This window comes from Hirundo rustica, chromosome 3 (assembly GCF_015227805.2).
Source record: "Hirundo rustica isolate bHirRus1 chromosome 3, bHirRus1.pri.v3, whole genome shotgun sequence".
Classification (NCBI taxonomy): domain Eukaryota; kingdom Metazoa; phylum Chordata; class Aves; order Passeriformes; family Hirundinidae; genus Hirundo; species Hirundo rustica.
The window spans coordinates 73,765,612-73,787,781 of record NC_053452.1 but is presented as its reverse complement, the minus strand read 5'-3'; the positions used below and the strand labels follow the sequence as shown (position 1 = coordinate 73,787,781).

Below are 22,170 nucleotides of genomic sequence, written 5' to 3'. Positions count from 1 at the left end.
TAGGTATACTCAATATTTGCTGCAAAATATAAACCTCTGAATTTAGAACATTCTACATTTTTCAAATTAGAATAGAACTACAGCTTTCAATGCTAGATTTTTCATGGGTATGAATTTTAATACTTGTCATCTCACATTGATCCTTACTTGTGACCAGATCACTTCTTAGATAGAATGATAAGGTATACCAAATAAGACATTGCATTAAAAACAGTAAAGGTCCTGTAATATGTCTATTCCATGGCTATTTGTGCAAAATTTTGCTAACCACCAATAGTTTGTAATACAAATACTATTGAACCAAATCACTATTAGCTGTGTGTTTCTAATGCAACCCTCATAAACTTAACTAATTGTAGATTGTATTAGCCCATGCTTTATTGTTTCTTTGAATTCCTCAGTTAATTAATTTTTTAACTGCTTCTAATAGACTAGAATTGTAACTGTACAAATCTGATCCCCAGAAAATATAAATACAGCATGAAGAATAGATGGTACCCACTATATTTAGACCAACAGAGAGTATGGAAACAAAATGCAAATCAGTTTAATTAGAAAGCAGCCTGTCAGATCAGAAGACAGCTTAAACTGAGTCCAAGACTATTTCTCTGAATCTAATGTTATTTAAGTTGTTGTTGTTAAATATTTATATGCAGTGTAATGTTGAAAATATCCCCAAAAGATTACGGAATGCACTTCTACTTCCCCAGGCTCTTGCGGATTAATCACTTTCCTTCTTCCATCTGACTGAAGCAACGTGTCAAGTTTAGGGTTTTGCAGAATTCCAGCATAATCAGGATGGTCTGAAATGATGTGGCTTAGGCTCCTGAATGCACAAGAGAGTAGAAAATAATTAGTTTCCCTTTCTTTATGCTTCCTGTATAGCCCAGTGCAAACACAGTTTACCTGCTAACACAAAACATCATCCTTTTCTAAGCATAGATGAAAAATGCACAAGTCCTTGCAATTTGAACACCTTGAGGATGGCTCTTACCACCTTTCATTCTTAAATAAAGGAAAAAGTGCTTTTGTATTTTGTAATTAGCAGTGTTGTGTTCTATACAGGCACAACAGCTCTTTGTTGTAAGGTCTCTTCTCAGGATAAGTTCTAGATACGTAAAAAGAATTTCAAGAAATATAGAAAAAGTTAAAAGAAATTTAAAAAAAAAGTATACAGGTTTTCCAACAGTTTAAAGACTATCAAATATCTTATCCATGCATTTCTTCAGCTCCTTCACAGCCGATTACAGTATATTAAATAGTTTAACAGGCAGTATCTCTGCAGTGGATACAGAGGATTGTTTTAAAGGTAAAAAGTTAATGAAAATGTATTTGATTACTCAGCCAAAAGAAACCCTAAAAACTGTAGCCAGTAAGTGGCATTATTATGATAGAAAGAAAAGGAGGAGGGATACATTATAGAATTGCATTCATATCAGCTGAAATGGCAGGGGATGCCGTGCCTTTTCATCCTGCTCTTTTTCTTCCTTTCCTGAGATTTCTTAACTATGTTAATGAAGAGGCTTTTGTTCTTGTTTTCGAAGAAGGACAAGAAAAATGATGGCTTTGTTCTCTACTTAAGCATTGCACAAGTCTTAACAGAGAAAGAAGTTCTAACTGACATGATTTACTCTCTAACATTCAGAAAATAAAAGCTTTCTCCATGGCCATTATTCAATTATCAATGCACATTTAAAAATACTCATTGAAAAGCCTTTATGCACAATGTAAAGAAAAAGAGAACAGATTGCATACAAGGATATGAAACCAGACTTTGAACTACCTCTTGAAATACTGAAATGTTCAAAAGCTACAAAATTATCATGTAATTTTAAAATAATGAGTTATAAGAGAGAAATGCATCAAAATATTCAAATTTACATCCCTGCTATCCAAACATACTGAATTTCATCCTTCTGACTCTCTAGCTACCTGGTACTGTTAATAATTAAGTGCATGTTGAAAGGTATTTTAAGTGCCTGACAATCTATCAGATAAAGACTTTTGTGGGTTGGTCCTGAAGCATAAATTTTTTGTCCCTCTTTTAATAAAGTACCAGGATAAAGTGTTCATTTAATATCTTTTTATTAGCTTTAGGGTAGCAAGCTATGAAGGAACAGCCTGTAGACTTATGTAGATTTATGTATAATAGACTGTAGATTTATGTATAGTAGACTAAATATACTGAAATGCATTTCAAAACTTATTGGGATAAAATTTTAAAAATTGAAAGAAGAATACTATGTGGCTAAATATAATATTTGGGCATGGAGACATTTGAGACCGTGGGTCTAGATGTGATTGGAATTGTTGTATCAAGTGGCCTGACTTATTGGCAACACCAGTTGGATCAAGTTTTCTGGATACAAACTTGTGTGAGCAAGTGGGTTTGTGTCGAGAAGCAAATGGCCTTTTTGGATGAATATTATGGCTGTTAAAGATATAGTTTTTCATGAGATGTTATTTATTTTTATTTGGAATAACTAACATTTCATGTAATATATTCCATGTGATATTTCTTCCCTGTGATCTCTTCAGGCTCTCCATATAGAGACAAGATCACAATAGCAATTCTTCAGCTGCAGGAAGAAGGCAAGCTCCACATGATGAAAGAGAAATGGTGGAGAGGCAATGGTTGCCCAGAAGAGGAAAGTAAAGAGGCCAGTGCTTTGGGAGTTCAAAATATTGGAGGAATCTTCATCGTGCTGGCAGCAGGATTAGTGCTTTCTGTCTTTGTGGCAGTTGGGGAGTTTTTGTATAAATCAAAAAAAAATGCCCAGTTGGAAAAGGTAAATATTGTCATTACCTGTTTATTTTACATTTATTATCTATTTAAATAATATTTTAAACATTTCATGATGTTTAGTGAAACATAGGTGATGCATAGTTATTATTTATTCTTATAGTAAAGCATTTGTATAACAAAGGATGACAGCAAAGTATCCAAAGTTTTACAGCTTTTAATTTTTCTTCAATGTGTTTAATTGTAGCCAGATTTCAGGACAAGTGACTATTTCTCCTCTTATTCAAGCCTGAAAAAAGACAGCTTTTTACTCCTGGAAGTTCACTGCAGTTAATTTTATGGATGAAGAAGAAATCTGAAACTGTAATGGGAAACAAATTAATCTTCTACAGATAATTTTGATTTACAAAAGACAAACTGTCTGTAGCTCAAAGTCAAAATCTAAAAATGTCTCTATAAAAATGTTCTTTATAGGAGTTTATACTTGCAAAGTTGTCCTGGCAGCATCTGGAAAACGTTACATCAACATGATGCTTTTTTTTTTGGTAGGTTTACTACTGATATGATGTCCTGTAAATTCAAACTGACCCAGTTCTGAAAATCTTATTGTTAACTTGTTGTGTACTTGCAATTTATATAACCAGAATACTGTAATTGTGTTAAGACTAGTAACGGAAAATTTGTAGCTGAAATTCTCATTTTTGCATAATAATGAAATAAATCTTTCTATATGTATGTGCCCATGTCTAAACCTAAAATAAAACAGTATATTTTATTGCTGTGGCAAAATCTGAATTTTGAACATTGAGAAAAACTTGGATTTTGCTAGGTCCTCTTTTTTTTTTTTTTTTTTTTTTTTTTTTTTTTTTTTTTTTTTTTTTTTAGTTTTGAGGAGATTGTGACCTATGACAATATTTAAATTTATATTTAGAAATGTAATTTAATAAAATCAGTAGTAAATCCAAAGGCTATATTTATATTGTTATTTTTCCAGATGATGCTAGTGAGCTTTTGTAACTTGAATCATTACTCAGAAAATTTACTATTTGTTTTCATTCCTTTTGAGGCAACATTTTGGTACTCAAATTTCCTGTTATGAATATATTGTTAAGAATTTTTTTCTAACACACATTAATGCAGTGTGAGATTTCAAGGTCCTAAACACTGAACATGGGTACATTCATTTAACTGTTAAAGGACCCTTTAGGTCCTCTTCTTTACAACACTGCAGGCTAATTTCTTCTGTTAACATACTATTGGAATGTTATGTTTCTGAATTGAATTTGTAAGGAAAAAATATACCGGTTACTTAAGAAACCCATGTAAATATCAGTAAGTTTTCCCCATTCCTAAAATGGATATGGATCTCATATGAACATCAGTAAAATTTGCTTTAGCTTTTCTGGAGTTTAAGCAAGCACTCAAGTAGAAAAATAGCACTGCTTTGATAATAATTTTGTTACATGAGTTCAGCATTTTACAGGGTGTAAATACACATGTGACAATAGCAGCATGTTGGAAGTTGTGAGAGGAAGCAAACAGAAATTTTCAAATTAAGGATTTGTTTCCTTAAGTCTTGTAGTTTGTGAGGGGTGGGGGAGGAATTTGCTTACGTTTGGCTGGTTTGGGGTTTTTTGTTTTTATTTTTCTTTTGCGTTTACTTTTTTTCCACTTGTTTGTTTATTAGTGTTGGATAGAGATAGCAATGACCAGAGGAATGTGACTTTTCAACAGCATTTGTACCAGGAATGTTTCATCATCAAGTATTTAGATACTTTAAAAAGTTAGGAATAAATCTGAAGCAGTTGAGTTGAGTTGAGCTGAGTCAGGCTTCTCTCCTTTCTCTCCTCCTCGCCTGCAATCACTTACCTTCCATCTCCTCCCTGCTACTCCCACATACCCTGATATCAGCAGACCATCGAAATTTCACTGCAGTTTTATTTATGGAACGAACTTAAGAGGAAGATGATGCTTGTATACCTACACAAGTCCTACCCCAACATCCCCTCACCCACTCTTATTGCAGCGCTCAAAGACTTTCAGAAAACATCTTCTTTTAGCCTCCCCAAGTGTAGCAGATCCCCTTTGCCTAGGAGAGCAACAGCAGCCTAGGCAAGATGAGAAATCCCACCATTTGTCTCCAGTCTCTAAAAGTCCCTGCTGAGATGGGTAAATACTGCAAATAATCCTGCTTTGAATATCCCACGGCACCTATTTTTGGTAACATTTGCGGTTTCATCCCTTAGGAATCAAGAGTATCATTCTGGCGTATTCTTTGTCAATATTTGGAAAGAGGGAAGATCAAAAGTCATACTAAGAACTAAGGAAACAAAATTAATCAGATTACTTCAGCTGCTGAGTATATGGAGTATCCTGAGATATAAGTAGGAATGAGTGTTTGCTTTTTAATGTGAACAAAATATTCAGTTGTACTTCCAGCAGTGAGGCAATGCAGATTGAAATTGTATATTATATACAGAGTTTTAGAATTTTTTATGTCACCCTGCTTTTGGAGCTTACACATAAATAGAGATATTGTCTGGTGTGAATCTATTTGGAGGAGTGAAATCTTGAAAGGAATCAAGCTCAGAAAAACAGCAGATAAAATGGTGTTATTTGCTAAAACAAAAAATGTTGCATCTTGTAAGAAAAGATGGCTCAAAAAATCCATGTCCCTGAATGTGTTTAGAAGTCTGAAGGAAACTTATGACACTCCTGAGACTTTCTGTGAAACAGCTGATTTTATGCCACCACCACACTTTTCAGACAGTGAGAAATTCCTCTTTGATTGACATCTCTCAAAAGCAAAGATAAGCCTGGATGCTATCACAGTTAGACTGCCAGTCACTGGCACTTACTAAAGCTAGCTTCCTTGAAAAATAACTATCCTAAATTAATAACTATTTTTCAAAAACTCCAGAAATTATGGATGTGAAAACAGCTATATAGGGATTAAATTCTCCTATCATTTCTAGACATTCAAAACTCATTGAACCTTCAGCAGGATGAAGCTAGGTATGGTTGTGCAAAAAAAGCAGATGCTAATTTTATTAATTTTGAACCATTAAGTACTTCAAATAATGTGTAATTATTAATTATAAAAATAGAAAAAAAACCTATTTGTTAATGAGATGAGTAAAAACTACTAGATTAAACCTCAACATGTACTGAAACAGTAATGCCAACAGAGCATTTCTGGTTATACAATCAAATCATAACACAAACATCAATTAAATTAACCTCTCTGAAATAGTTATTAATTTATAATTTATTATAAATGCAATAAGAACAATAAGTACATTAATACTTGTTTATATTTCACATACATTTACAGGGAAGACAAAAGCTATTGAACTTTCCATGTTGAATAATTCACCGCTCTGCTGCACAATTGAGTTGAGAAAGATCAGTGTGGATATTTATCTCACAAGGCACAATGACTGAGAACTTGGCAGAACTGGGCCCAAAGGAGAGATCAGTAGTTAGGAATATACATGTGTTACATACAGATCTGTTTTACTTACAACTGCAGATTCCATGGAACAAAAAAAATCTGAATGCTGTGACCTGTATATGAGACTATGTCTTCGGAGATGACACAAATTTATCTGAATGACTCTTGACTGAAATGAATTGAATACAGTAATTTAAAACACTTTCCTCAAAATGCTAAAAACATGTTTTATAATGTAAGGATAGCAGAAAAAAGCTTTTCTGATCCTAACTGGCTCAAAAGTTCATGCAGTTTTAATGAGCTGCAGAGTCTTTAGGTTCTGGTATGATTTGATCTTAAATTTATTAGAAATCAAATGCTGTTTTGTTGTGATTGCTAGTAATTTTGGATTTTCTACTTCACACACAGGTTTTAATAATACAATAACCCGGAGTGTATTTTGGACTAGATAACTCTTCTAGTCTTGCCTAGTACATAGTCTAACTGTTTCCTTCAGAGAAAGTGCTGGGAATGGCAGAGCACATATCCTTGTCTATGGCATAATGTTGATACTGCAGTTGGCACAGTGGGAAGGGGTAGGAGGAAATGATAGGTCAGGGGTTGTCCTGGCTGCATTCGTGCAGAGCAACCACAAGATGGTGCCTTCAAATTTCTGGAAGGAAAATTTAATTGTCACTTTTTTAGTAAAATTTATGTTACAATGCTTACCTATTGTTTAATTGCAGCCTTTCTGAAAATCCTAAAGGCTTGTATTATTTCCCATTGTTTATGATACAAACATCTAATTATGTCATCTACTTGGAAACATGTTATTATCAGACCTTTTTTATCTAGCCAATCTTGACAATAAATGCTCAGTCATTTGCATTTTATAATTGCTTTTGCTGCTGAACGACCTGCTCCCTTATTTTAAAAGGCACTCAGAGGGCAGTGAATAAGCAAGGTTAGAAACAGAAGCCATTTGAAACAATTACTATGTCTTACTTTTTTTTTTTTTTTTAATTGATTTCCATCAATGTATTATGGGTTTATGTCCATTTTACACACTTAGTTTTGTACAGCTCATATTATTATTGTAAATGCCAGGGAAAACATTGACCTTGAAGACCATTAATATTTAGCATAATATATTGATGATTCTCAGTTTGAGAATTTATTGACCTTTCCTTTGATTTTTTTGTGTTCAGGGTTTTTTTTAAAGTTTTCTCTGAGATGATTTCCATTTTCATACCACCCTTACACAGTGATTAGATACTACTGTGTCAGCTGTGTGGTAGAAACTACATGTGCACTGCTGAAAACTTTAGGATGAAATTCACATTATTGATGAAGGCAGTGCCACGATTATATAGACCATTACTTGTTGTGACCCTTGTAAATTGTTGTTCTTGTCTTGTGCCTATCCTGGTCAGCGTTTCTTTGGAGAGGGTGACATTGACTGGAGAAGTTATCTGCAAACTCAGTTTTATTGATGTTGTGGCCCCACACCCTTCTCAAGAGGGAAAGAAGGGCCAAGAGCAGATAGGTTGAAACAGCTGTTGCACCGTGACCATACGCAGTTACATGTCATCCTGATTTTGCTTCTCTCAAGTATGATTTAACTTTTTTCAATTTGTTTACATGAAGTCAGTGTAAATGCTAACAACAGTTTATTTTTCAAGGTCCTCTTATGATCTAGGATAAGTTTCATTCATTATGTCTCGCAATGATTCTTTTTAGAATTCATGTCAGCGAAGTGCAAATATATAGCTTGTCCTATGTGGAAAGGATGTACAGGAAGAAGTTAAAAATTACTGAAATATTATAATGCTTCTTTGCCAGCAAGATGCGTAGAAAGTCAGTATTTTAATCTTTGTTTTAACTGTTATCTCACCAAGAGTGCAAAACCAAATTTCAATAGTTTCATATGAAAAAATTAAAAGGTTTCAGGATCCCACTTATTTTACCATAATATTTTCTGGTGTGGTGGTTTGGGTTATTTTTCCAAATCTTACTAAATGAGTTTTCAGTAAAGTACTTTTCTTTCTCAAAAAAAATGCAGTTATGTCTGTTTTGCTGGAGTTCAAAAATATTCCTAATAGTTTAATATCAAAAGTATTTGAATTTGGGACAGTAATTTATAATAGTTTTGGAACAATAACAAAGTAAATCTCTGCCTAGTGATTTTTTTCCAGGGAGAGACAAGTTCAAAAGATTTTAAAGTTGAAAAGGCTGTTCCTCAGGCTACAAGAAACAAAAGAATATGAACATTCTTGGTAAATTGAAGTAAAAGATTTGGGATTTATATCCCAAGTAGCTTTTATACAATCTACAGTCAGTGATGTAGTCTGTATTTTTTTGTCACATTTTTTAATAGAGTAGCCTCAGAAATTGTAATTTTGGCTGGGAAAAGCAACAGCTGGGACAGGTCATGGAAGAAAATGCTTTTCCAACATTAGCACATGCATTCCGCAGACATGCTGTTGGAAAATTGGGAACTTTATCATACTGTAGTCCCCTGAAATTGTATGAGTATGTATAAACCTGTACGGTTAATTTGTGTGTGTGTAAATGTAGAGATTACATGAATTTCAGGTATTAATTTTTATTAAATTCCCACTTGGAAACCATGTAAGTATATATTAGAGGATATTTTCTAAGGGGAGGAATTGTTACAAAACACAACAAATCAAAACAAATCAAAACCCTCACCCCAAACCAAGATCCAATCCACACCCTCAAACTCCTTTAACAGAAGAAGAAAAAAAAGGAAAAAAAAAAAAATGAAAAAAGCAAGTTACCAACTGTGGCCATTTTAAACCAATTTACAAACAATAAAATACTAAAACCAAGAAAACCAAGAACTCTATTTGATTTTTGATTGCAGCTCAACCAGTATCTGTTTGGTAATGGACCTTTTGTTCTGAGGTATTTTTAATGTCTTATATGTGTCTTTCATATGAGTGTATGTAAAGTTGACCATTACATAAGTACACAAGTACAGGAAGTTCACTGTAGTTTCATATTCATTCAGTAAAAGATCAGAGCTTAAATTTTAGGCCTGAGTTATGGAATATTTTTAGTCTGACAAGAATTTAAAGTTGGATAAAAAAAAGTTTGTAAACCCTTACATGTTATTTACTTTTTAGCAAATGTGGTTCACTTTCACTCATCACTAGAAAGAAGAAACACATATTATTTTTTTCTCCTCTGATAAAAATATCTTTTTCATTCCAATGGAAAAAATGTCAGATCATAAATCATTCATATGTTTCTAATATTTTTGATTTTTTCCCTCTAAATACTACTTTAGCATATAATATTTTAACATAAAAGAGTAAAATTTCAATTTTTAATTGATCAGCTACGCTACAGTTAAATGTAGCAACAAATACAGTTTAGTTCAGCTGATTTATTTACTTTGACTTTTGTATAGGTCAGCAAAATAGCAAGCACTTCCTACTATCTTTTAGATTGAGAAAATATCCTTGACTGTCAGATGAAACCATATAATTGTAGAGAAATGGGTGCTAAACCTTTTGATATTAGGTATTACAATATGACTATAACAGTGTTTCCAAACAGTAGAAAAACTGTTTGGCATTAAGTTAATACTAATAGTCTCTCTCTGTTCAATATGATTTGAGGCCATGCCAAATTTCTTATTAAGTTCATACTATCACACTGAACTACAAAACTAGCGTAAATTTTTACAGTGAATAAAGTACAGAGGATTTAATTGGAGCAAGCTTTGAAAAAAAAGCTTTAGAATTCAGGTGAGAGAGGTTATATTTATTTTCTAAAACATTTCTGTAAAATTAACTATTTATATTCAAATTATGTTATATAAAGCATTTTAATCCAGATAGATTGGTACTACAAAGCATTAATTACTTATCTTCATCACTTCTTTTCACCGCGCCTGTTGAACAAAAACCTGACATTCCGTGGACAAAAAGAATTAATTCAGATGTAGGATCAAAGGTGGTTCAACAAGTGAAGCAACTTTCACATTCTGTGGCTGACAATGCAAGATCTCAGGGGCCTGAGCAGGATAATCTTGGCTGAAAGGCAGAGAAATACCTGCACAGATGTGATTGCAAAACCCACACCCATTAACACTGCAATGGTTATTGTTCTAAACCAGTTAGGCAGTGCCATATATTCTGTTATTTATTCTCTCAGTGACAGCTACACAGCTCAAGTATTATTAACCACCCTCAATCCTTGTTAAAAACCTTCCAGTCATGTGTAGCCATTGTCCAGGGACACAAGACAGCAGAACCATGTTCTGGAAGAAGATCTGGACTGGTGTGACAAGGTTACACCAGTAAACCTTGTCACGCATATTGCCACTCTGAGTTTGAAAATACAGACCCAAACCTAGCGAAATGTGAGACTATCAGCCTCTTCCAGAAGAGGTTTAATGGAAAAAAGAGGATAGAAGATATCTTCTGAGTGCTTGCCTTTACCTGTCCAACACAACACCTGTCTCTCTGGGATTAAATTGCCATCACCCCCCTATTTCAGCCAGGCACTGGAAGCTCAAAATGAATGCACCATCCTGGTCTGACAATAGAGTAGGTCTGTGTATCATCTGCGTGTCAATGACACCACAGCCCAAACTATTTCATTATCTCCTCAGTGGCCTCATATACTTGTTGAAAGGAGAGATGACAGGATGAAACCTTGTGGAATCCTGCATGAGAGAGAGCCCTCGGGGCTGATGAGCAATTGCCCTATGCCATCCTCTGGGATTTCTCTGAGAGGAAAGAGTGGAACCACACAAGTGCAATCCCTTCTGCCCCAGCCTAGGTCCACAGGTGAGTCAGAAAAACATCATGGTCAGTGTGATGGCCAGAAAGGCTGCTGGCAGAGCTAAACAAAACCACTTTGAAAAAAGCTTTCTGCAGTAATAGAGAAGTTCCCCATCAACCACAGGAAGAAGGGTAGCTGTCAGGCTGGAAACAAGGAAAATAATTTCAGATGACTTTAAATGAACTTAAGTGTTGTTTTCCTGAAAGCCTCTGTCATCCACCAGAGTGCATTTTGTTCTGTTAGGAAATAAATTTTACAATTTGAGAGTGGCTGAATTGGGTTTTTTTGGTGCTTTTTTGTTTGTTTGTTTGTTCATTTTATGTGAGGGGTTTTTTGACACCAGTTGATAATTTATTTAAGGCAAGCTGGAATTTTATTGTCCCACTGGGAGACACATACAATAAACTCGAGAAGTGTCCTGCAGTGAGGTGCTGTATGTCATATAAGTTCATCTCATAACTCTAAAACTCAGCAAGCACTTCAGCCTGCAGAAAATTGTTTCAGTGTTGTTCTGTTATAGGAAGGGTCAGTCCCATCTGACTTTTGTTGATCCTCTTCGTCAAATAGCTACAAAAGTCCTTGAAACAACCAGCATTCAGTTACAGGGTAAAGCACCTCATGCTTCATCAAGCTGTCTGGAACTACTCTACTGGTGGTGACTTTGTAGATGCTACAGCGAACACAAAGCCTTATATGTGGAATTAAAATTTTCACTTTTCTTGATATCATTGTCTTCATTTGAGTGGGCAGTGAAATTTTTGTTTCATACAAGTGACATACATTTTGGTCTGAAAATAACTTCCGAAAATGGTTGCTTGTTCTATTTCTACCAAAACCCCAAATAATTGCTTAATCTAAAGTTGAGAATATACTGGTGATATGTTCAGGTAATTGGTGTGAATTTAGTCTGAAGTGTACTTGTGCATTATACTTTCTATGTATTGAAACTGTACTGCATCAGAAAAGTCCATGGCAAAAAAATTTTGTTGTAACTATATTATGCATATATTGATAGGTATAGTATGCACATATCTATGTGCAGCCTTCAATCTACAATCATGTTTAAAACAGGTATATAACTAAATGACCTAAAAATCTGATCATTACAAGTACACTTCAACTTTGAAATGCTTGTACTTCAACTACTGTGATCTATGATTTCACTTTTTCTGAGGTTATTTTCTCTTTAATTGTTCATCTCTTTGTGATCCTAAGCCAGCGTTTTGACAGGATCTGTTTTTCTGTCTAGAAAATTTAAGATTGACAGGTTTTACATACACATATTTAAAATCCCTGAAGGAGTAGCATAGGAATCAGAAATTGATTAGGAGGGAGAGTCAGAGTAGGACTCTGTATTTATTCTCAGCTAACATCAAGACAAAAAGCAGTTTGATTGATATGTCCTCCTAGAACAATGACCCATAACACAACAAGACAATATAGGATTATTGCTGTTACTCTTTAAGATAATTAAACAAATCATCAAATAATGGCTGACAGATAAGACTGGAAGTAATGAACTTCTCAGTAAATCAGAAATCCCTCTATTCCCTCTAATGCTGACTATTAATCACTTAAATCATCATGTTTATAATGGTGTGGGGATGCTGTTCTCTCTTCCTGTTGCTCTTTTTAGGCTGTTAAAAGAAAAATCTATGGTGATAGTCTCATAATTATGAACCTAACAAATGCGCTTATGATTTCTAATAACCTTTCTAAATTTCTATAAAGAAAAATAATGAAAGCAGTGTAAGTATTATCTACCCTTCATATTAATACATGTGCAAAAATATTTTTTTTTCTCATGCTGTCTAATCAGCTTGTAAGCAGTGGTAACATTTTGCAAAATTCTCATAATGATTCTCCATGACTTGTGAGACGTCAGCTGTGGCAAAGAATGTCAGAGGTGTCAGTTACTTCTTTATTCATTTCTAAGGAGATGAAATTTTTAAAAATTATTTTGTGTTAGAAGGCTAAGAACTACAGTTCTGATTAAAATGATCTTTTGTACACTTTTTTTGTAATGTTTTATCATAATATACTGCAACAAAACAGATGCACTTATGTGCACTATGGTTAGAGAGCTGTATGCCGTCCTTCAATTCTTTTAGCATTTGGTTATAACCAAGATGACTTGGAGGCAGCATTTACTTTCTGGTAGCATTTAAGAAGACAACTTATGATTTTGTAAGGGTTAGTGAAAAATCGTTAATAACTGATGTTCTGGTAATGTGCCTGCAGTGTGGAAGGTAAGTTGGGAGCAAGAGGTTATTTTCTTTGAATTAAGTGAAGCGTCTTGTAATATATACTAAAGTGCTCAATTCCACGATGGACAACAGTTTTGAAATGTAGCCTTTCAGTTATGTGAACATTTACCTGTTTTCCCTCAGCAACTGAATTCAGGATCAAGACATTGGATTATCTTTTCTAAAATATATCTGAAAACATCTTTTCTCTGTCACAAAAAAATATTCTAGAGCTGCTTCTTGTTTTCATGTCTTATTATTCCAAAATATGTATCCTAACATGAAAGAACACAAAGTCTAATGGTATAGAAAATGGAGACTACGGAGATTGGAATTGAAACTAGACCAAAAGAAAAAAAAAAAAATCAATTAAAAAGTAAGCGATAAATCCTTTCTAAAATGTATTGAATATTACTTTTTAAATGTGTGAAAACTCTTCCTTGCATTTCTCAGATAGAACACAAAGAAGAAAATAGATCTGGATCATAAACTCTTACATAGCCCTGAAATAATATTTTTAAAATACTATGAAAAGACTATTTCAGTGAGTGAAATTTGAAACAAGCAAACAAACAGAAGATAACAATACTCTTAACCAGAAACAATAATTTAATTACCATATGTGCATACAAGATCCCATAAACAATTTATAAAAAATAATTTGAAAACATAGAATGGAAGAATATTTTATATAAAATAACTCTCTCAAAGTTGTGGTATCTGCTTTATTAAGACTGTCAGTCATTCAAACATTTCTCTTGTAATGAGTTTTTCATATCCAGGTAAAACTCACAGGTAAAATGTGTTGACAAGTTTCTTGAGATCTCATTTTCAGGGTATTTTAGAATGTTGACATATATCTTCTCACCTCCTGGATGTGGGTTGTAATCCATTTCCTACTGATATTACCTAAAAATTTATATACTTTGTAGATTTTTGCAAAAGTTTTGGTGTATTGATTCCTGTTGAAAAGGATTTGTTCTAATTTGGCAATCTTCTTAGACATCTTGGCAAAAAAAAAGACAAGGGACAAAATCTTGAAAGTTTTAGGAGCTAATGCGTAATTTTAAAATTTAAAAGGAATTTGTTCCCTAAAATATTTTAGCTAGGTCTTTAACTCCAGAGTTGACAGCCGTATAATGGCTACAAGAGGTGTAGTGCTGAGCTACATCATTTACTTAATGGATTCCCTATGAAATTCCTGAGTTATGTGCTAGGTTCCTTACATTGTGAAAATGCCAAGATCTTCAAGCCTTAGCAATTTAGCCTGTAAGGCATTAGGGAATACTAAATTAAATCTTGTCCTTTTAAAATATTTCAGGGTTAATTTAAATTTCGTAATAATATTGGAAGTTTCGATGTTACGCAACAGCAGTTTATTAGAAAAAAGGGAAAGTCTAAGAGAATTTAATACTTTCTCTCAAAGTATAGCAGTTTAAGGAGGGGCAGTTTTCTACTTTCTATACAATGCTTAGCAAAGATATCTTATGCAGTAACATATGACATATTACACTCCAACCATTCAACTAGGAATTTTATCTGCCTCATTCCCACAAAGAGAGATGTCTTGGATGTCACCCCAAGCTCTGCACATTGCAGAGCTCACTTCACCCAGAAATGCCAAACTTTCACCTCTGAAGGACGTGTACTTCTCTCTGAACCAAAGCTATATACCTCCTTCTCCTTTGGACTCACAACTTATGCTTTTCTTAGTTGTAGGTGGTAAAATCATTTATATTGTAAGTTGAGTTTGCATTATTCCTTTATTTCAAACTCAGCAGGAGAAAGAAGTGCTTCAAAGGAGAAAGATTATACTTTCCTTCACTTCCCACCAGCACATTTCTTTATGTATGCAAAGGATTAGGGAAGAGGGCATTTGTTCGGTTTTGCTGGATTCATGTTAATTTCTAACTCTTTATTAAGACAACCCATGTTTGCACTCTTCTGCACAAAACAGAATTTTATGTAAAACTATTGAAGTTCTCAGCAAAACAGGAACTACTACTGACTCCCTTCCTCTGCTGCTGTGTGCTCCCATCCCTAATCTACAGAACAGCTCATGCTCTCCCTGGCTCCCTTTCTCTCTCTATCCCCCAGTTAACTGCTACTGTGCCAAGTGGAACAGGATCAATAGGCAGCAACTGCAAGTGACTTTGCCTTGGAATGGTCTAATGCCTGCAGGTTATAGCTGTTTACTGAGACACAAGTTTAAATCTCCCTGGCAGAAGATACTATTATATTGACACTCCTAAATGTGACTCATGTTGAGCTCTAATGCTCCAGCTGATGACAGACTGCACCAAAGAAAAGGATGTCTGCCACATATTCTTTAGCAGTTGCCACATTTTTTAAGGAACTTGGTGTGTTAGGTCCTTTCAGAGTATACCTATCAGACTGATAAACATGCATGGAGAACTGGAATGTGAATTCTAATAGGATCCATGATTAAGCCAAGCACCAGTGTGTTTCACACAATTTCTACTGTTGCCAAATGACAAAGCCGTAAAATTTAATGGGGAAAGCTGAGTGCTTTCTGCTTAGAGCACTTTCAACCCTAGAGGTTGGAAGCCGAATGCAGACTTTTATGAATACAGTTTTAATCTAGGTTCCCAGTGAACTAGGTAGGGTGAAATGCTTAACTATTATCTGGATCTAATCTCCAAGTTTCAGGTTTGTACGAGTAATGAAGATATAACAGCTCAGAAATAAAGCAGTGTTTTTATTTGAATGCCAAATGAGACAATTATATATTGATTACCACTAATCAAATCAAATTAAAAAATGGTCACGAGATAGTTATAGTAATTCTAGGTGCTTTGACTTTTTTAGTTCTTGTTCTTTTTTGTTCTTCATTTGTTCATTTGGCTTTTTTTTTTTTTTTTTTCCTCCTGATCATCTCCCTGGACTAGAGATTAATAATTAAGAGAGAAGAATGCAAAGGGTTAGACCACACCTCAAATTTGCTTTGGCTGGGAGCAATTGTCATAGGCTTGGCTTAACAGCTCAGCTTCTGAGATGTGTTATTTAGTTGGTACATTTCTCCATTAGGTAGAAAACGTTTAAGTTAAACTATGATGCAGAGCCCAAAAGTGAGACGTTTTTTCCTTACTACCATATGTCATTTGATACTCCAGTTCTCACACTGAGAGAAGGCTAACTGCTCAGCACACTATTATGCAGTTGTGAATTCAGTGAGACTGAGGGAATAGGGATATTTTGTTTTACTTTTCAGATTGATTGCACTGAAAACTGGAAAAAGGGCTTTGAGGATTTGATAGAAACATGTTAATAAATTTTTTAAATGATAAAATTTTCATAAAGACCAACAAAACTGAATTGTTGGGGTTTTTTTATAAACACATACACCATAAATGATAATCAGTAGTGGGAAAAGTGTTTCTATACAGAAGATATTATAAATAATGGAGTAAATATCAGGTTTCAGTAATGGCTCTGGATTTTAACGTATTTTAACATGAATTTAAACATGAATAAACTTCCCATACTAAAACTTAATGTTTTGTTGAAGAACTCTTACTTAAGTCACATAGAAATGTAAATATTGTTTTAAAATATGGCTAAGGAGATTCTACTGAATGTCTAACATACGTTACATTGAGATACAGTACTGTAAAGCTAACCTGTTGACAGAAAATGTGCTTGAAGTAGTTGTATGTAACATACGCACCCAGACTCAGTACCTGCCAGAAAAACAACAGTACAGGCAAGGTAATTTTTAAAGTGAGTCATCGCAGTTTGATAAGTAATTTTAATTATTATGTGATGCATAGAATAAGTTCAGCAATTTGCTTTGAGCTTCAGACTGGGACAAAGCTTCAGACTGATGAGGCTCTGCCAGTACAGCGAATCTGCTTCTAGACATTGCAGTCAGTAATTTCTTACAGCCTTTTTTTTTTTTTTTTTTTTGTCTTGTTCCTCTATTTCCTTCTGTAGAGGTCCTTCTGTAGTGCCATGGTAGAGGAGCTAAGGATGTCTCTGAAGTGTCAGCGTCGATTAAAACACAAGCCACAGGCCCCTGTTATTGTGAAAACAGAAGAAGTTATCAACATGCACACGTTTAACGACAGAAGGTTGCCAGGTAAAGAAACCATGGCATAGAGCTGGGAAGCCAAATACCCCAAGCACAAACTGTCGTCTTTTTTCCAAACAACCTTGCGAGAATGTTTCCTGTGGAAATATGCAACAAGTGCAAAATAAAATGAGTTACCTCATGCCGCTGTGTCTATGAACTAGAGACTCTGTGATCTCAGCAGTTGCAATGGCCAGACTCGAATCACAAGCATCATGGACAACCAAGTTATGCAGGGTTACACTGTTTGTCATGGGTTTCCACCATTCTGAATGAAAGGATGTTCCATGTGAGTTTTGTGGCTGGTTTCAAATGCAGTCTCAGTGAGAAGTTACAGGTTCCTTTTGAAGTTCAACCGTTGCCAGAAAATGGAGAATAAATGCTCAAGATGATATAAACCGCAGAAGGAGTCTAGTAAAAGTAATGTTTCAGAACTGTAGTGGAACAAGAAACCATATGCTCTTCTGAACTTCCCAGCACAGAAAAGTTGGTAAATGCTGGTAGACTGAAACCACCATCTGGTCAAGGTGATGCGATCTTCCTGGATGGAAGAAATGTTAAAAGTGAAGAAATATGAATCCCATGAATAGAAGAATAAATATGATGATGTTAACCTGTTTTTTTTATTTTATTTTTTTTTTCCCCACTGTTTGTGACACTGAACTAAGTAAAGGAATAATAATTACAAAAAGAAAATAATTTAGCTGGGTTGGAACTTTGATCTAAAAAAAGAAAAAAATATTTCCAGAATTTTGACCCAATTTTTAGATGAATGAAAGTTTCCTTAGTATGAAGGAATGTATCCTACAACCTTTAGATATAAGCAATTAATTTTCTTTTCTATAATTGTGAAAAGAGGGAGGGGGGTGGGAAGCAGTGTATTTCACACATAGAGGGCTTGAACTTTAGCCTCAATGGGTTTGAAACACTTGTTCCTGCTACTAATTGAATTCAATGGAGCCTGTGTGATTCTCGCTAATGTTGGAAGAGGGATGGGTCACCTTAAAGAAATGAATGTTAAGAACTTAAAGGAGGACTGCATTTTTCAATACAGTCACAGTACTAAATGAACAAAATTCTTGAGCAATTTTTTTTTTTCCAAAAAAAAAAAAAAATGTTCAGGTTTATTTGTGGAAATGCAAGATTTCTATGAAAATAGTTTTTGTATGGAAATTTTTGTAATACTTTTTATCAACAAAATAAGAACATGTGTTTCCGTCAGGGGTGTGATGCCAAGCATGAGTGGTAGTGTGTGCGCACCACCAACGTTTGGTGAAAACTATTTTTATCATGAAAAAGGAATCTTAGAAGAGACATATTTTCAAATTATATAATATAAAAAAAATAGGTGCACTACCACCACTGCTTACCATGCTACACCCCTGGTTTCCACTAAGCTGATAACATGTGTCATGAACAATTGTGTATAAATGGTAAAAGACACAGACCTCTTGACCACATTGTGATAGAAACTAATATGCACTCAGTTTGCTTTTTAAATCCAATGCACAAAATTTAAAAAAAAGGGGGAAAAAAGAGAGAAAAAAAGAAAGCATTAAATTTATGTCAGTTGGTTGGGTTTTGCTGTGTGATTTGAACAACATATGTGCAGTACTTTGTGTCAGTACTGGTACTTAGCTTCAGCTTAGTGCCCTATCCTGATGATTCTTGCCACTAAATTTTTGACAAGATAGTTTGGTGGGATTTCTGACAGAAGCCACTACAGTGTATTGTGATAATATTTGCAGGATTTGGCTCTTAGCTGCTTCAAAGCTAACTTATACGTCCTGACTGTGGTGAGTTCTCGGACATAACATTTTGAAATATTGCCCTACAGATGCTGAATCTTGCACCTCTGTCTACTGTAAATTTATTTGTATCTCAACAAGAAATGTATAGTATGGACTACGTAGGAATGCTATGTCAACCAAAAAAGATTATGAAGATGGTCTTTACATGGAAAAATTTAATTTGACTAATTAGGAAACCCCCCTAAACCATTAAAATAATCATAGATAATAAGTCACTGGTGAGTAAAGAGACTGGTTGTTTACTCGGGCTTAATTTAATCTTATCATCATCTTTATGGCACAGATATATATCTTCCAAACTTTAGAAAGTGTATCATGAGATTTGGGGGTAAATGGGAGGTTTGTGTCTACTACCTGGTTATCATAAATCTTCATAGAGATTGAGCTGGCCATTTCCATTGTGAGCAGGGACTGAGAAAACAAATTATCTTATATTTGTGAGTTTTGTCCCCACTTATGTGATAACAAAGAACAGGTTATCTTTGTTGAAAGTATAAAGAAAAAAACACTTTAAGCAATTTTTCTGGAAATGAGTATACTTACATAATTTATATTTAAGTTAATTCTTTAAAACACAAAGGGGAAAAGAGTAACTGTCACATAACACAATGAAAACTCCTAATGATGATGGCTTGGAATGGAAAAAATTGGGTATTGCATTTGACTGATGATTTACAATAAAATTTGCTAAATCATGTAATAAAATGCTGTATTATATTCAAACACACCATTCTTTTGTCCATTGAGGATGCTGAAATAAGCAGGATTTCATTCTTACCTTGATGCACAAGATTAATTCTCATTAAGCTTTATATGAGCCGCAGTAAGAGTGAATGCAGAATATGTCCCAAATATTTTATTGGGTCAAAGTTCCCCAAGGAACAAAACTTCTATCACAGAGGTAGCACGTCTTAATTAAAATTTTGGTCAGAAGTTCAGCCTTTTGTTATTGAGGGAAATACGCAAAGTAATTGGAGATTTGTGTTAAAGATCAAGACTGAAAATGCATGGCTCCACAGATTCATAGTAGGATAATGGGTTTCCTTTCAATAATCATACACTAACTCATGTTGTTACTTTGTGCATTAGTAATTCTTTCTGTATTCAGACATTTACAGAAAATTGACTAATAAAGATCTGACCCCCCAAAGAGTAGAAAATACTACTGATAGTTTTGTACTTGAAAAAGCTCGATTTCACTAAATTTCTTCAAAAACTTCATTTTCTTTTCACTGCTGCAAAAAAAATCTCTTCAAATCTGAAGGAAAAATTCCTTGTTTTGAAAGGCCTATGAAAGGCTTATTCCAGAATTCTTATGCTGTATAATTTTCTATACTGTCATTAAAATTGATGGAACTTCCAAGCAAAAATCAAGAGAGTATCTGGCCCACAAAAATTTGGAATCCATATATGACTGCTTTATGTGGTTTCATATAACAGCTTAATTAGTCTGCTGATTTCTCAGGACAGGATGATGGGTGCTTCTCTGACTGACCTCAAATGTCACTCTAGAGAATTTTGAAGCAATTATAGCTCAGTAAAATGGTGCTGCCTGATGGATGACAACTGGAGCTAAAAATTGAGCTGGATTTTTTTCCCCTGTGTCTGTTTCAATGAAAATAGACATCTATAATCTTTAAGACACAGAAGACACACCATTTAGATCTTCAGGTTACCTCAGCATGGTTGTAAAGCAATAGATAACTAGAAAAAAAAGAACAAAACCCCTTTTATGTTGTTGATAAATGTCATTTGTGAAGGACTGGTAGTGAAAATTATGAGCCAAATGGTTGGATGAAATCAAGTGATCTCTGGTGCTTTATAGTAAACGAGGATTTGTCCAATTATAGACATCAGCAGGCCTTTTTAATGGTATTCTCCTTTTATATAAATGTAAGTACAGACATATACAGGGAGTATCTGGCAGATTTTATATGTGATATTTCTTTCTGAAATTTCTGTCTCAATTTTCAGTTGAAGAATTCAGTATAAATTTGAAAAAAACTTTTCTTTCATTTTATTATTACTTGAGGCTCTCTTCATTAATCTTTCCTGATTTTGTCCATAGAGTGTTCACAATCCCCAAAATAACATATTTTAGGCCTACTACACTAACTTGTTAGTATTTCAGAACTGAAAAAAACCATAATTTATGAGAAAAAAATCATATTGTGCCAAAATCCAAAGCCAAAAATAGGAGAAATGTCCTAATATTCTACAAAATAAAAATATTTGCAGGGTAAAGGGATCATGAGCAGAGGTAATATTATACTAAGAGGTAAAACATTATGCTATAAAATAATGTTTTATTGTTTTTATGTTAAGGATATTAGAAAAATATGAAGTACCTCAGACACCACTTCACTTAGACTCCAAATACATTAACAAACACAAAATATGATAACTGAAATACTCCTTTGAAAGAAGTATCAAAACTTCTACTTAAGAGGAATCAGGATTTTATCCAATACATCCCCAAATATGAACAGATATAATATTTAAAGCAGAACTAAGTGTACAGAAACAATTGTGTTTCTGTCAGAATTTCAAGGGTGTATAGTAAAACAAAAGGTTGCTGAGGTTGGCTTCTCTTACTTACAAGATCATTGCTTTCCAGCCTCAAACATGCTAGTATCCTGTTCCCTTCCAGTCTTGCCTCTCTGCCTTCCTACAAGCACCTCTGGCACTACGAAATTTATTTTCAAAGCCCTTTTCTTCTGACCCTCTTTTGAATAATTTTCTAATTTAAAATAAAGTTGCTCAAACACCTCATCTCCCCATTTTGTATCCACCAAGATAAAAACATTAGCTTTTCATGTGACTGTAATCTAATTGTCTTTATTTTCATTTACTACCCCTCTCTGTCCCCTGCCTGTGTTACCTTCTCCTGTTGTTCTTGTACTTGCCTAGACTGTAAGCTCTTAGGGGGCAGGGAATCTGTCTTTGATTTGTTCTATGTAGCACCATGAACTATGGAGCTATATAAATAATAAAAAATGTAGATCTTCTTAAATGATGTTTGAAGTGAT

The 22,170-nt window shown here is 34.2% G+C and overlaps 1 protein-coding gene across 7 annotated transcripts in view; it reads left to right on the top strand.

Moving 5' to 3' along the window:
- GRIK2 (glutamate ionotropic receptor kainate type subunit 2) overlaps window positions 1-18,148 on the top strand; it is a 362,746-nt gene extending 344,598 nt beyond the window's left edge. For 5 of the 7 annotated variants that reach the window (XM_040059107.1, XM_040059110.1, XM_040059105.1 and 2 more), the window contains 3 exons: window positions 2,539-2,789; window positions 10,822-10,999; window positions 17,195-17,341. In XM_040059107.1, coding sequence (XP_039915041.1) covers window positions 2,539-2,789; window positions 10,822-10,999; window positions 17,195-17,208 — 443 coding nt within the window. In that variant the 3' untranslated portion in view covers window positions 17,209-17,341. Of the gene's footprint in view, window positions 1-2,538; window positions 2,790-2,990; window positions 3,094-10,821; window positions 11,000-17,194 lie in introns of those variants that run through there. The other 2 variants (XM_040059108.2, XM_040059109.2) reach the window with 2 other exon arrangements.
- Window positions 18,149-22,170: the final 4,022 nt, after the last annotated feature.